The sequence below is a fragment of the Stenella coeruleoalba genome (genome assembly GCF_951394435.1).
Source record: "Stenella coeruleoalba genome assembly, chromosome: 11".
NCBI lineage: Eukaryota > Metazoa > Chordata > Mammalia > Artiodactyla > Delphinidae > Stenella > Stenella coeruleoalba.
The window spans coordinates 63,028,640-63,043,285 of record NC_137157.1 but is presented as its reverse complement, the minus strand read 5'-3'; the positions used below and the strand labels follow the sequence as shown (position 1 = coordinate 63,043,285).

The window sequence follows — 14,646 nt, the reverse complement described above, 5'->3', positions numbered from 1 at the left end:
GGTCATCCCCTGGTCCTTCTCATTACCCATAACCGCAACCCTTCTGTATTAGTGTCCCAGGGCTTCCGTAACAAAGTGTCACAGATTGGGTGGCTCAAAAACCAGAAATTAACTTGCTCACAGTTCTGGAGGCTAGAAGTCTGATCAAGGTGTTAGTTAGCAGGGCTGCTTCCTTCTGAGGGCTGTCAAAGAAGAATCTGTTCCTCTCAGCCCTCTCCCCTAGCTTCTGGTGGTTTGCTGGCAATCGCTGGCATTCCTTGGCTTGCAGATGCCTCACCCTGATCTCTGCCATCATGTTCACGTGGCATTCTCCCTGTGTCCAATTTTCCCCTTTTTTATAAGGACATCAGTCATTTTGGATTAGGGTCCACTCAGATGACCTCATTTTAACTTGATTACTTCTGTAAGGGCATTTCCCAAGGTACTGGGGTTTAGGACTTCAATATTTTTTAAGGAGGGGAGAGACACAATTCAACCCATAACATCTCCCATTCTCCCATAATCTCAGTTTCACGCATCCCATCCTCTGACTATCACCTCTTTTCTTCCCAACGTCTTTCCAACTCATTCCCCCTAGTACTTTATCTCCAAAACTCTTTTGATTCCACCAGGACCTTCAATCTACTGATTCTACCTCCCTTCATGCCTCTCTCCTTTATTGCTCTCTCTTCCCTCTTTAACCAGTGTAAAGCCCACAGCCAGTTAATAGAATTGCTTCCATGCATGTATCTTCGATTCCCTTGCCTCTCTCTCTTTGTTGCACTTATTTGGCAAATTGGCAGCCCTGGCTAATCCAACTTGCTCCCTATTCTGTACCTAATATGGCAGGAGAAACCCCCCCCCCCCCAGCACATTCATATTAGTAAGTCTCACTTTTAATTCCTAATCACCTAAAGTGGACCCTTCACGCTGCCTGGTAATCCTGCTATATTCTCTAGCCTATTCACTAACTTTTGAGCTCCTAGATGACTACTCATTCTATCTCCTCTCTTCTCAAACCTCCAACAACTCTTTCTCCCATCCTTCCTCTTGGCCAATGACCGTGATTATTTCCTTGAGAAAATAAAAGCAATCAGAAAAGTTCTTCTGGGACTTCCCTGGTGGCGCAGTGGTTAAGAATCCACCTGCCAATGCAGGGGACATGGGTTCGAGCTCTGGTCCTGGAAGATCCCACTTGCCGTGGAGCAACTAAGCCCGTGCACCGCAACTACTGAGCCCATGCGCCACAACTACTGAAGCCTGCGCGCCTAGAGCTGGTGCTCTGCAACAAGGGAAACCACTGCAATGAGAAGCATGCACACCGCAACAAAGAGTAGCCCCCACTCGCCACAACTAGAGAAAGTCCGCACGCAGCAATGAAGACCCAATGCAGCGAAAAAATAATAAATAAATAAATGAAGTTTTTCTATAAGTAGACACCACCACATACACTCACCTACCTGCCTTCCTGTACCTGTGGATGCTGCTTAAGTACACTTGTGCACTGAAGCCCAACAATTTCCTCTTTTCTCTCCTGCATCATCAAATTTTCTCTATTTTGTCATCCCCATAAGTATAAGAAAATGCTTTAACTTCTATCTTTAAGAAACCCTCTCTTAGAGTCTGGGAACAGCAACTCCCCCATAATAATGAGCACACCCAGCCCCCAGATCTTGGTTTCTAGAGATTGTTCCCCACTGAAAGAAACCAGGGCTCTTTGGAAAAATGGCTGATTTCAGGGTTGGGTTTGCGAAGATGAATCTTGAACATGTTACACCAGAAAGTATGCACTCAAAAAGAATGATGGAGATTTGTCAAAAGACAAAACAAAACAAAAGCCAGTTTTAAAGGGATCCTACTGGCCAAATCATGGACAATTTGAGCACCAAAGTAAATAATGGTAGTAATGGATTATAAACCATTGAATAAAACAGGACACCGTGAGTCCATACTGATATAAATAAATGCATAAATAGAAAGTTTGATGAAAGTGAAATATTTACATAGTTTCAAAGTACCTTCCCACTATGTTCTGTGCTGTTTCTGCTTCATTTCCTCTGACCTCTAAAGAGATGGAGTATCCCAGGGCTTAGGACTCAGACCTTTCCTCTTCTACTCTCTTGGTGATCTCATACAGTCCCCTGGTTTTAAATAACATCCATATGCTGATGACTTACCAATTTATATCTCCAGCCCGGGCTTCTCTTCTGAACTCTAGACTTCTATAACCCACTGCTTACTCCACATTTTCCATTGGATATTGTCCAACAGACATCTCAAACTTAACACATCCAGTACTTAACTCCTGAGCTTCCCTCCCTCAAGTCTGCTCTATCCACAGTCTTTTCCATATCAGTTAATGGCAACTTCTTCCTACCAATTGCTCCAAAAACCTTAGAGTTATCCTTTATTAAAAAAATTTATTTATTTGTTTATTCATTTATTTTTGGCTGCTTTGTGTCTTCATTGCTGCGTGCAGGCTTTCTATAGTTGCGGTGAGCCGGGGGCTACTCTTCATTGTTCTGCAGCATGTGGGATTTTCCCGGACCAGGGCGCGAACCCGTGTCCCCTGCATTGGCAGGCAGATTCTTAACTGCCGCGCCACCAGGGGAGCCCCCCTCAATGTAGTTTTGCTTTGCATTTCTCTAATAATTAGGGATGTTGAGCATCTTTTCATGTGCCTATTGGCCATCTGTATGTCGGAGTTATCCTTGACTCTCCTCTCTTCCCCACATCAATTACATTAGCAAATCTTGTTGTTTATAGTGCCTCTGCCCTGGAACAGGCCCCCATCTCTCACTGGAATTGCCCAAGAGGCTTTCTTACTGGTCTGCTTCCATACTTGCCCTCTATGGTTTATTCTTATCACTCTCTAATTGCTCCCTATTTCACTCTGAGTAAAAGCCAAAGTCCCTACACTGGGCTCCAAGACTCCAAGACATGATCACTAAATCCTACCAAACTGGCTAAGAATAAAAAGTTTGATACTGGGCTTCCCTGGTGGCGCAGTGGTTGAGAATCTGCCTGCCAATGCAGGGGACATGGGTTCGAGCCCTGGTCTGGGAAGATCCCACATGCTGCGGAGCAACTAGGCCCGTGAGCCACAACTACTGAGGCTGCGCGTCTGGAACCTGTGCTCTGCAACAAGAGAGGCCGTGATAGTGAGAGGCCTGCGCACCGCGATGAAGAGTGGCCCCCGCTTTCTGCAATTAGAGAAAGCCCTCGCACAGAAATGAAGACCCAACACAGCCAAAAATAAATTAAAAAAAAAAATTTGATACTACTCAATGATGTAGAAGATAGTCTCACTTATACATTGTTGACGAAGCGCAATTTGCTAATACCTATAAAAGTTTTTAAATTAAGCATATTCTATAATGCAGCAATTCCATTTATAGGAATTTACCTTATGGAAATACACAAGAGTGGCCAAAGACACATACGCAACGTTCACTGCAGCATTGTTTGTCATGGGAAAACACGTAAACATTGCTTCCATACAATGGAAGACCGTGTAGGATAATGGATATTCATGGGCTTTGGAAAGATCTCCAAGATACATTAGTAAGTGCTGAAAGAAGCAGATCAGTAATTATAGAATAATCTCATTGTCTAATAAAAGGTCAACATAAACATACTCTGTGTGTTTGTGTGTGAGTGCATTTAAAAAGCAATTTGAGGGAGCTATCCCTTAGAGCTATCTGAGAGACTGTCTCCTGGGCTTGAAGTCCTCAGAATGTCCACCGAATAAAACATAATTCTCAAAGGAAAAAAAAAAAGTGATTTGAAAGGAATTCCAATTAACTTGGGTTATGTCTGGGGAGTAAGACTGGGAGTTGGAATATGAGAGACTTCCTCTTCCTTATATGAATATTCTATTCAATCTCAATTAGTTTTTAAACCATGAACATGCATTTTTATAATCTATGTCTTTAATAATTACAAAAGAAGGTTTTCAAAAAAGATCTTCCTTACCCCAAGATCAAAGAAATGCTCACCTATACTTACTTTAAATTCATATGTCGGGCTTCCCTGGTGGCGCAGTGGTTGGGGGTCTGCCTGCCGATGCGGGGGACGCGGGTTTGTGCCCCGGTCCAGCAAGATGCCGCGGAGTGGCTGGGTCCGTGAGCCATGGCCGCTGGGCCTGCGCGTCCGGAGCCTGTGCTCCGCAACGGGAGAGGCCACAACAGTGAGAGGCCCGCGTACCGCAAAAAAAAAAAAAAAAAAAAAACATATGTCTTAAAAAAAATTACTTATATGCTTGAATTAACTCACCCAGGACTATAGAAGGGGATACATATCTAGAATTTACTGCAGAGAATGACTGTTTCCTTTAAAAACTTTTTGATAAAGGAAACAAAACACTATTTGTAGAAAATCTAGAAGAGGGTGAAGAAGAAAATAAAAACCACTGGCAACCCACAGAAAACCTCAGTTAACATTTTGGGACATTTCCTGCAAGAGACAGGGTACCCATTAAGGTGGAATCTGGAACCTTTTTATAGTCTTTTGCTGATGACTTGATGACATTTGTGGGGGACAAGGTAGGGGGGTCTGAAAGTTTGGGCTTCTTTTGTCTGGGAAATCCAGCAGAAAGGGTCATACACAATGGTAAGGCAAACATTCACCCATTGTTCATGGAGAAAAAAGTGAGGTCACCTTAACTCTGCAAGCAGATGTTGCAAACTGAGATATGAAGTGTCCTGCCATAGTGAGGATCAAGTGGTCTTTTAGCCAAACCCTTCCCTGAAGTACAAAGAGAAATTGGTTTCCCGGGAGTGTCTTGAACTCACCTGTGTGTCCCCTGCCACAGAATTATTTCAGATGGAATATTCTGTTTGTGTGGAAGGCACACACAGTCATGTGCGCCGGGGGTGGCTTGTCTGGGCCCAGCACCCCTTGGTAGCACACTGGGGGACCTAGGGACGAGAGCTGCCCGCCTTGGAATGGTTGGTAGGGAAGGGCTGGCTCCAGGTACCAAGTATGGCTGATGCTACTCTGCCCTGGTGACTGGCAGTGAGCTTCTTCTCAGGTGGCCCACGTTGCCCTGGGGCCTAAGAGGCCACCTTGCATTTGCAAACACTGCAGGACAGAGCCCAGCAGCAGACTGAGCAGACCCTGGTGACAGAAACATGCATGGATCCTTGGTCTCAGCTTGTAGGAGGTGGAGTCCAGAGTTGAACCCACCATGCCAAGCTCCTTCCCGGAAAGGAAGTAGGATAAATATCCTGTAGGCGAACAATTCTGTTTTAACAAGGAAATGAGGTAATGCATCAGGTTCAAACAGAATGAAGGGCTTAAGAAACCAAGAAATAAAAAGTTAAGAGAAGGATGTAGACTTCTTTAAGCCCGCCTGGCAAGAGGCAGAGATCAGCAGCTTGGTAATAACATCCTTAAGCCCCTAAAAGCAGAAGGGACAGTGGCATAGCTACCTGGAAGCAGAAGATAGAAGAAAATGCGATCCTGACATTTGAAGAAAATCAAGATGTCTGACTCGACACTTCTCTAAGTCGTGTTAATTTCCTCAATGATGACATCAACTAAGGGAAACAGGAGGGAAAATGGCTAGGTTGGGAGAGGGGTGGGAAGAGCAGAGAGCTGAGGAGAAAGCTGGTCTGGTCCAATTTCCCAATCGTCCATAGATAAGGAAAACCAAGGCCCAGAGAAGGGATGTAACTTTCCCCACAGAACCAGACTCAGTGGCTAAGAAAGACTCTTGACGCCCAGTCCAGTGCTCTCCAGCCCTGCCCCTCAGAAGTGATCCAAGGCCAAAAAGGGAGGAGGAGATTAAAGTCCTGGCAGAAGAGAGCAAAGTTACACACCCAAAAAGAATCACTCCCACCAGGCTCCATCATTTCTCAGCCTTGGAAAATCACTGAATATTTATTATTTTTTTTTTTGGCTGCGCCATGTGGCATGCAGGCTCTTAGTTCCCCCACCAGGTATCGAATCCATGCCCCTGCACTGGGAGCACAGAGTCTTAACCACTGGACCACCAAGAAATTCCCCCATTGAATGTTTTCGAGCTTCAATGTCTTCATCTATGAAATGAAACAGGAGGCTGGCAATATGGTAGGTATTTAACAGGGAGTTCTTTCACTGCTCTCTGGACCATTCAGGGCTGGAGAGACACTGCTGGAAGGAGCTAGTATAAAGGGAGGCGTTAACAACCTCCCCGCCCCTGACCTTCCTTGGGCTGGTCAGAGTACAGGACAGCATCCAGTGGTATAACCGAGTTGTGAACAGGCCCAGCACTACTCCCTGTCCAGGCACCCCTTACCTCAGCTTGGCAAGCCTGTGATGTCAACAAAGACCATGTATTCAGTACAGGGCCCCCTATCTCCATGATGAACTGTCCAGAGTCCCAGCCACAAGGCCAGGGGTGTTAAGCATGCATGATGCCCAGGTGGCCTCCAGACGGTATGTCATGGGGCGGCGGTGAGTGCAGACAACGGCAGGGGGTGTGCTCTGGACGAGTCACCCCACATCTTGCAACCTGGGCCGGAAGGAGGCCTTCCCATAGGCCCAACTTGACTGGCCAGTGTGAGATGGGCTGGGGCCACCTGGGTCACCTTCAGGTCACTGTCCAACTCCACGTCTAACAGGAAATCCAAGGGCTGGAGGGCGACAACCACTCACCCCATGGCCTTCTCACGTCACACGGAGACCCTTCCACACAGCCTCATTCCTGGCCTCCCCATTCTAAAGTGAGAATTCGAGAGCCAGGGGAACTTCTGGCTGAAATCTGAGGTAGAAATAGGGGCAAGAAGCTCTGAGGAAAGCCCAAAGTCCATGGAGAGACTAGAAGGCGGCAAGTTGGAGGCCCAGTTGCGCCTCACTTCACGACAACGGGAGGTGTGGACACTTAACTCTGTCTACTCCTGGGCCCCTGAAGCTCAGATGCACGTCCCACCTGAGCTGGTATGTCCAGTGTTTGAGCGCACGCCCAAAGACGCCCTCCCCATCTTCTCTCCGAGGGGCAGCCCAGCCTTCTGCCCCACCCAAGCTCTGTGCCAGGGGAATTTCCCCACCCCCAGGCACCATTCCAGGTCTAAACAGACCCCACTTCCCCAACCCTTAGTTACCTTCTAGGGTGACTCCAGCCAGTGGCCCTGGTGGAGGGAGCTGCCTCACAAGGGAGCCTGGAGCAGAGTCCAGGGCCCTGGAGTCCTGCACCCCGGTGCCCACGCAGTCTCCACCTGCCTGTCCATCCCTGAGTCCTCCCACAGAATGAGCTGAGTCAGGGGCAGGGAGGGGCCTCCACGTTTTATTAGGGATACGGCAGAAGCAGAGGCTGGAAGCAGAGCAGCCGCGTTTTTTAACAACAGATAAATTAACCGCAGTGTGGGGATGGGAGGAGGGGGCGCGGGCGGGTGGAGACTGGGCCAGGTGCTTTAATATAAAAAAAAACACAACAAAAAAGACAACAAATGGGCCCCAAAGACATGGGGCAGGAGAGGGCAGCACCATCCAGACAGCGGGGAGGGCCAGGGCAGACAGAGAGAAGGCAACTTGACCCCTCGCCCCTGAACTCCACCAGCACGGGGCTTCTGAGGCAGGGGAGCTGCCAGGGTGGGTGGAGATGGCACGGCTGGTGGGCAGGAAGCCCAGCACCACAAGATGGCTCAGCCTGAAGTGGGAGCTGGGGGCCGGGACACAGCGGCCTCGAACCCCCAGTCCCGCAGAGGAAGAGCCTTACTCTGGGTGAGAGAAGGGACCAAGGGTGGGGTCTCTCCCTGAGCTGAGAGCGGTCATCTCCTCCACAGCAGCGGCGGGCAGTGGGGTGTGCCGGGGACCCCCTTCACCTTCTTGTCCATCTACCTCCTTGGTCCCTTCAGGGAGGGGCCCCACGGGCCCCGAGGGGGCGGGGCGTGAGGCGAGGCGGCCCAGTCCGCGGTCTCCGACGCCAGAGCGGGGCGTGGCCGCTGCAACCGCTCAGCCCTGACTCCCGCAGGAGGACAGCGAGTCATAGAGTGAGTCACTGAGAGACTCTGAGGTCTCCAGCCCCGGGGGACCCCCACTGGCCACTCTCCCTTCCTCGCCCACGTCCGATGTGCTGGGGGTGCGGCTCCCCCCAAACGCTGGGCCCTGGGGCGCAGGAGCTGGGCGGCTGGGCTCCAGGCTCCGCTTTCCGTCCACGTCCACGGGCAGGGCCTGGGGAAGGAGGGAAGGCTCGGGAGGAAGCTCCTCTCACCCCTCCCCGCCTGAGAGGCTCTGCCCACCTGACGGGGGCGCTGCAGAGGAAGCAGGCTGGAGGCGCGACTGAGCACAGTCCCACAGTCCCACCAAGGTTCCGGAAGGGAGAGAAGCCCTTTCCCCAAGAGGGGTGTGAGAAGGTGGGGGTGGGGGGTGGGCTGCCCACTCAGTACTCCTCCCGGACAGGGCTGTACCTCACCCCATGTCGTTCCCTCCTGCCCTCCAGTGCTGTTCCCTTTTCCCCTTCGGCCATGCTCACCATGGGGGTCCTGGGCAGCCCCTCCAGTTGTCGGGGTGGGCATAGGAAAGGGTCAGAGGAGCCGCTGGCTGCCCTCGCGTTGGGGAAGGTCCAGTTCTTGGCCAGCTGGACAGGAGCAGGAGGACCTGGGTCTTCACAAGGATCTATGCAGGGACAAGGGGAAGGTGGGTGGTGGGTGGAGCTCCCAGAGAGGCCCACCCCCCTGCCCAGGCACTCACCGTGGGGACAGGTCTGATGGCCCCGGTGGCCCGGAGCAGCGGTGAGCAGGGCGGGGAAGGCCGGCATGCTGGGGTGCCGCCCGCTCACCAGCAGCTCCTCTATGCCAGGCACCTCACGCTCCAGTGTGTGGGCACGGCGGGGGACTTTGGTAAGGGGTGGGGGCCGAGCTGGGGGCACCCCGGCTGGGGGCTCCAGCCGTGGTGGCTTGGTCTTGGGAAGATTCTTACTGGGGGTCCCACTGCTGCCATGGTCTGGGGGCGGGAAGGTCCCAATGCCACTGTCCAGAGTTCGAGTCAAAGAGCCACAGGCTGGGGAGGGGAGGGGAAGTCAGGGATGTGAAGCTGCAAACGGCTCAGCCCCTCTGCTTTCTTCTGGCTTTCTGCCCCTGCCCAGGTCCCACCCTTGGTCAGGGCCCCTCCTGGCCCCACCGGCTCAGTCATCCCTGCCTGCCCTGCCCCACCTCCCCTAGTCCTGGGGAAGAGGGCGGGGCAGGTACCCTATTAGGCTGGGAGGGATTTATTCCTGTGCAGCCCCAGTGCCCACTGATGCTTGGCACCAAGATGCTATAGGGCCTGGCACCTGCCGTGGTGACAGGAAGGAGTAAAGCAAGCAGGGGGTAAGGGGCAGGTCCCAGCCTTGGCCCTTGACCCTGCTGACCTGTGAAATGTGAGGTGGGCACTGGCTCAGCCAGACTGTCCTCTGAGGGCATCTCTTCCCGCCTCCCCGGCTCGCTGCTTGGCTGTACAGGGTACAGGAGACCTCAGAGCCCATTCCTCCTCCACCCTAATCCCCTCCATCAGGATCCTTGGAGTATGGGTCTGAGAGTCCTGGCAACCTGCCAGCCCTCAGGAGGCCCTCTCCCCTCCCCATTCTCCTCGGAGACCAGAAAGGCATCCAGCAGCTTCCAGGTCCCAGGGAAGGGGAGCCCTCCAGGCGGTAAGAGACCTGGCAGGGCCACAGAGCCAGGCCCTCCACCCAGCCTGCGCCCCAGGAACTTACCTTCCCAGGAGGTTTTCCGCAGCCCTGAAGAGGGCCCACCAGGCCATTTCGGGGCCCACAGGCCGGCCAGGGGTTCTTGGGGTCAGAGGACACTGGCTGGAAATCGCCATACTCAGGTTTGGGCTCCCGCCAGCTCTTGGGGGGCAGCTCTTTGCCATCCACCCTAGGGGAAGCAGTGCAGATTGCTGTGAGGGAGGCCTGAGCCCACTCACACATTCTGGCCTCCCTCCCTCCAATGGTGCTGGGCCTAGTGAGGCACCCACTGCTCCCTGCCCCTGGGGAAGAGGACATATCCCTGGTGGCTTCCCACATCAACCTCTCCTGACACCAGGAACAGGCCAAGACCCCAGGGAAAACTCCAGAGGATCAGCAGGGGCAGGGAATATGGGAGAACTCCCCCAAAGCTACTCAGGGTCAAGCCTAGAGACCTCTCCGACAATGTCTGCCGGTAGAGAGCAAACTCGGTCACATACTGGTCCACACGCGACACACCCTGCCTACCCCAGCTGACTTTGAGCGCACTTGCTGTCCAAACCACACCCTACCTGGAGCCCGATTCCTGAGGACATTCTGCCTTACCTGGCCCAGACACAGCAACCCCAAGATGGGGTAGCCCCTTCTCTAAACCACAGCTCCTTTTGCCGAGTCTGTGGCAGGTGCCAAAGGGCAAGATGGGAAGGGAGCCCTCCTTTTTCTACAGGATAGAAAACCCCGGAGGGAGAAGACCTGCGTCAGCCCAGTTAGGTACTAGCACTCCCTTAACTACTGCAATGCTGCACCTCAGACAGGCTGCCTCACCTGACTCAAGACAGTCCAAGAAAATGTGGACTGTTAACTCTTCTCAAATGAGAAACTGGGTCTCAGCAAGTTGAATATCAGCCAGCCACAGAGGGGAGCTGGGACACAAACCCCTGGCCCCTTGTTCGAGGCCCCAGTCTCTCGTCTGGGCCAGGCCGTTAACCCTCAAGATGCTTTGGTGCCATTTCATTTGACCTCCTACACCCTTTGACCTCTGGGAAGCCCCAGTTCCTGGGAAAGGCAGTCCCAACCCCAGGGATACCTGTGTAAGGAAAAGGGCCCCCAGCCACCAAGCCCCTGCCAGCTGGTCCCAGGCTCTCACCTGTTGAGCAGCTGCTGCATGAAGGTGTCCGCACCCTGGTACATGCCGGCCAGCTGGCCCTGCACCTGCCCCAGGCCTGCACCGGGCCCTGGCGCTGGTCCCCCGGGCCGTGGCCGGGCCCTGCTGCTCAGGTAGGCCTTCTCCTCCTCCAGTGCCCGGCGCAGGTCTTCCGCCTTGGCCATCAGCTTGGAGATGTTGAGGCTCTCGGCCTCCAGCTTCCGGGCTTCCATCTTGACCTCCTTCCGGAGCGGGGAGCCCCCGCCAGCCCCTTCCTTGCCCTTGGCGGCCTCTGTGCGGCGGTTCAGCGCTGGCAGCTTGCTCTTCTTAAGGCCGAACCAGCTGGCGATGCTGCTAGCGTTGCGGTGCTTGGCCTCGGTGCCGGGGGCCCGCTCCTGGCCCTGGAGCCGCAGCATGTTCTCCTCGATGCCCTTCATCACCTTCTCCTCAATGGCCGAGTGTGGGGCCCGCCCCTCAGGGCCTGGGCCTGGGTCGGCAGGGCCAGGTGCTGGGGGTGTGGGCTGGGCTGTAGTGCCGCTGCTGTCTGCCCAGGGTGGGCCCTTCCCCTTGTCAGGCTTGGGGGCCTCCTTGGTGGCTGGTGGGGCCACAGGTCGGGGCACCACCTTGGTGGGCGACTTAGAAGGCAGCTTTGTCGGGCTGCCATGGGGACTCTTATTGGGCTTGCCGAGGCTGGGGGTTGAGGTTGGCACTTTGGCAGGGGTGCGGGGTACCTGGGGGCACAGGGCCCCTGCCAGCCGGCTCTTGGCCAGCTCCACTTTGGTGAGGCAGCTCCTTGGTGAGACAGGCTCCAGGTCCACCCGGGCCCCCATGGAGTGGGAAGAGTAGACTCGGGACCCAGGGTCCCCCAGGAGCCCAGATTCCTGTTGCTTCAGGCTGCTTGTGCCTAAGGCCACAGCCCCCCGCAGGGCCCCCTTGGCTTCTGGCTGCTCAGGGGGCCTGGAGGCAGAGGGCGCTGTGTCTCCAGTGCTCTCCCCTGACTTCCCTCCTCCCCGGGCCTTCTCGGTGCCAGGCCTAGCTGGCACCCCATTCTTTTCTGGGCCCTGGGGCCCCTCGGGGCCAGTCTTCAGTTTCCCCAGGGCTGCTAGTCTGTCCCGCAGAGGTGTGTAGCCAGGATCCCCAGGTCGCCGGCTCGGCCCCTGACCAGGTTTCTTGGACGAGCTGCTGGGGGTCCTGCGGCCAGGGTGGGGAGACTCCGAGCCTGCCTTGTCCAAACTCTTCTCCTGGGCACTCTCATAGGGGCAGGATTCTGGGTGGCAAGGGCTGGAGGGGACTCCAGGGCTTCTGAGGACCTCAGGGGCCCGTGGCACCTCCAGAGTTAGTTGTGGGTAGGTGGGCACCTGCAGCGGGGATGGAGGTGGCTCTGGGGAAGGCCCCCTAAAGGTGCTCCGGGAAAGGTCCAGAATGTTCTCGTAGCAAGGAGACACCACTGGTCCCGGGGAAAGCGTAGTGGACAAGGCTGGCTGGGGAGGTCTGAGCTGTGCAGAATCTGGGGTTGTGGGGCAGGGTGACGGGCTGGTGGGCAGACCCTGCAACCCCTCTGGGGACAGCTCTCCTCCGCCCAGACCCCTGCGGGCCGGCAGCGGGGAGGGGCTGCCGTCTGAGCCACTGTTCCGACAGGGGATTCGGGAGTTCCGGGGGAGCTGGGGGCTGAGCTGGGGGCCCCCTGGGCTGGGTACCTTCTCTGAGGCTGGAGGCAGCTTTAGAAACTTGAGACCTCTGGCTGGAGAGGGCAGAAGGGGTCCTTGGGCTTCCCCGGGAGAAGGGGAGCCAATTTGGAGCTTGCTTTTCACCTGAGATGAGGAGTGAGGGTGGCCAGATCGTGAGCCCAGGGGGGCGTCCCCTGCACCCATGAACACGCTGAGGAAGGGGAGAGGCCCCTGGCCCTCTGAGGTAGCACCAAAGCCCGGCCTGTGGGCCTCCGGGGTACCCCCTCCCCAAGCTGACTTGGGGAGGCCTTTGGACTTGGACAGCTGTGAGGGCCCCTGGTCTGGGGAGGATGGCTGCCTGGGACCCGGCTGTTCCCCGCCGAGCGGGCAAGCGGCCCCGGCCAAGAAGGCCTGTAGGTAAGACTCCGTGTCCTCGAGGAGCTGGCCCAGGTTCAGCTGTTTGCGGGCCAGGGCCCCGAGCAGGGTGTCAGGGCTGGGTGCCTCGTTGGGGTCACCTGCCTCATCAGAAGAGGAGGAGGAGCTGCTGCCTGGGGCGCAGGGTGGCCCGGAACCGGTGCCCTGGGCCTGTGGGGAGCCCCTACTAGGGCCCCAGGGCCGCCCAGCACTCTCTTCCTCCCCTGGGCCCCCTAAGAGGCGCTCCCAGTGCAGCAGGCCTCCTAGGCTACCAGGACCTAGTAGCAGGTAGGGGGCCCAGGGAGAGGGTTCAGGCTGAGGTGGGCCACATAGCTCGCCATTGATGGGCTCTGGGGAGCCGGAACCCTCGCCTGGAGGCGGCCAGGGGGTGGCAGGTGAGCACAGAAGCAAGGGGTCAGTCTCTTCCAGGGCTCTCAGCACCTCCAGGATCTGGGCTTTCTTTCGAAGGAACGGGGATAGGGCCTCCAGCGCTGGGGGTGGGGCGGCCGGGGGTCCTGGGCCTCCTGGCCGCAGCTGCTGCTCCCAACACACCTTGGGGGAGAAATGGCATGAGGAGGAGACTGTGTGCAGGCCGGGGACCCGAGCTGGCATAACTGAGTATGCCAGGAACAGAGCTGGCCTGGTTTGTCTGTGTCCCCAAAAAGGAACTGATAGCTTCTGGGATATGCTGGAAAGCTTCCCCAGGAGTCTCTGAGTCCGGGTTACCCCAGCTGTCCTTCCTGGCACACCTCGGGTTGGGTGGGCACCCATCTCCCTTTCTGGTTATCTCAGCACCACTTGCTACCAGTATTTGTGGGTCAACAGGGCTGACCACCTACAACCCTGGTATCTATGTTTGCCCCAGGGGAGGGAGGCCTGTCCATTTCTCAGGCTCCAGAAAGAACACAGACTCAAGAAAGGGATGTGATGTGGCCAAGTCCTAAGTCAGTTGCTGCAGGCAAGCCCGGGCCTCCTCAGGTCAGGCAGCTGTCCTGCTGAGCTGATCCCCGTGGAGAAGCAGACTGGGAATGACTCCATTGCAAACCCTTTCCTGCTTCTCCCGGGCCCCTTCTTAGGCCCCGTCTAATCTGGTACAGTGGTTACCTACATGGGCTCTAGAGCCAGATTGTAGGGGTTCAAGACCCAGGTCCACTGCTTAACTAGTTATATGACTTTCAGCAAGTTATTTAATCTAAGCTTCATTGTATCACCTGTAAAATAGGATGGTGATTATGTTTAATCTCACAAAATAAGATGAATGAAACCAGATATGCAAAAGAATGAATGAGTAATAGTTCTGGACTGGGATAAGTAAATATGTGTATGATTATAAATTTATGCCAAAAATTACCAAAAAAAAATGAGATCCAGGTGTCCAGCACAGTGCCTGGCACAGACTAAGAGCTCAGGAAGTATTAACTGTGAGGCTCACTGCTGTACTATAACGCCTCTGCTCATGAGACCAGTGGCTGGGGGTGGGGATCTGTTTTTCTTGGTACGAGGCAGACAGCTGAGGGCTCACACCCAGCCTGGACAAGAATCTGTGCCCGGAAGCAGCCCTTCCCCTGGGACTCATTAGGAAACAGCCGTGGAGCACCGGCTGACGAGCCCGGAGCCAGCGGAGCCACAGACCACAGTGCCCAGCGCTCCTACCTCTCTCTGCCCAGCACAGCGCCCCAGAGGCAGCAAGGTGGCCGGTCCCTCAGCGGAGCTCAGGGAGGGAGAGGCTGGTGGCTCTGAAGGCAGCTGGAGTGGGACGAGTGGGATCTGCAGGGGAGAGGCGAGGTTAGCACAGG

At 55.1% G+C, this 14,646-nt stretch overlaps 1 protein-coding gene across 7 annotated transcripts in view; it reads right to left on the bottom strand.

Annotated features, from left to right (window-relative positions):
- Window positions 1-7,192: 7,192 nt before the first annotated feature.
- NCKAP5L (NCK associated protein 5 like) overlaps window positions 7,193-14,646 on the bottom strand; it is a gene marked incomplete at its 5' end in the record, with an annotated part of 47,906 nt that continues 40,452 nt past the window's right edge. For 5 of the 7 annotated variants that reach the window (XM_079937233.1, XM_079937236.1, XM_079937234.1 and 2 more), the window contains 7 exons: window positions 7,194-8,133; window positions 8,435-8,577; window positions 8,653-8,961; window positions 9,311-9,392; window positions 9,653-9,815; window positions 10,773-13,402; window positions 14,504-14,617. In XM_079937233.1, coding sequence (XP_079793359.1) covers window positions 7,915-8,133; window positions 8,435-8,577; window positions 8,653-8,961; window positions 9,311-9,392; window positions 9,653-9,815; window positions 10,773-13,402; window positions 14,504-14,617 — 3,660 coding nt within the window. In that variant the 3' untranslated portion in view covers window positions 7,194-7,914. Of the gene's footprint in view, window positions 8,134-8,434; window positions 8,962-9,310; window positions 9,393-9,652; window positions 9,816-10,772; window positions 13,403-14,503; window positions 14,618-14,646 lie in introns of all 7 variants that reach the window. The other 2 variants (XM_079937235.1, XM_079937237.1) reach the window with 2 other exon arrangements.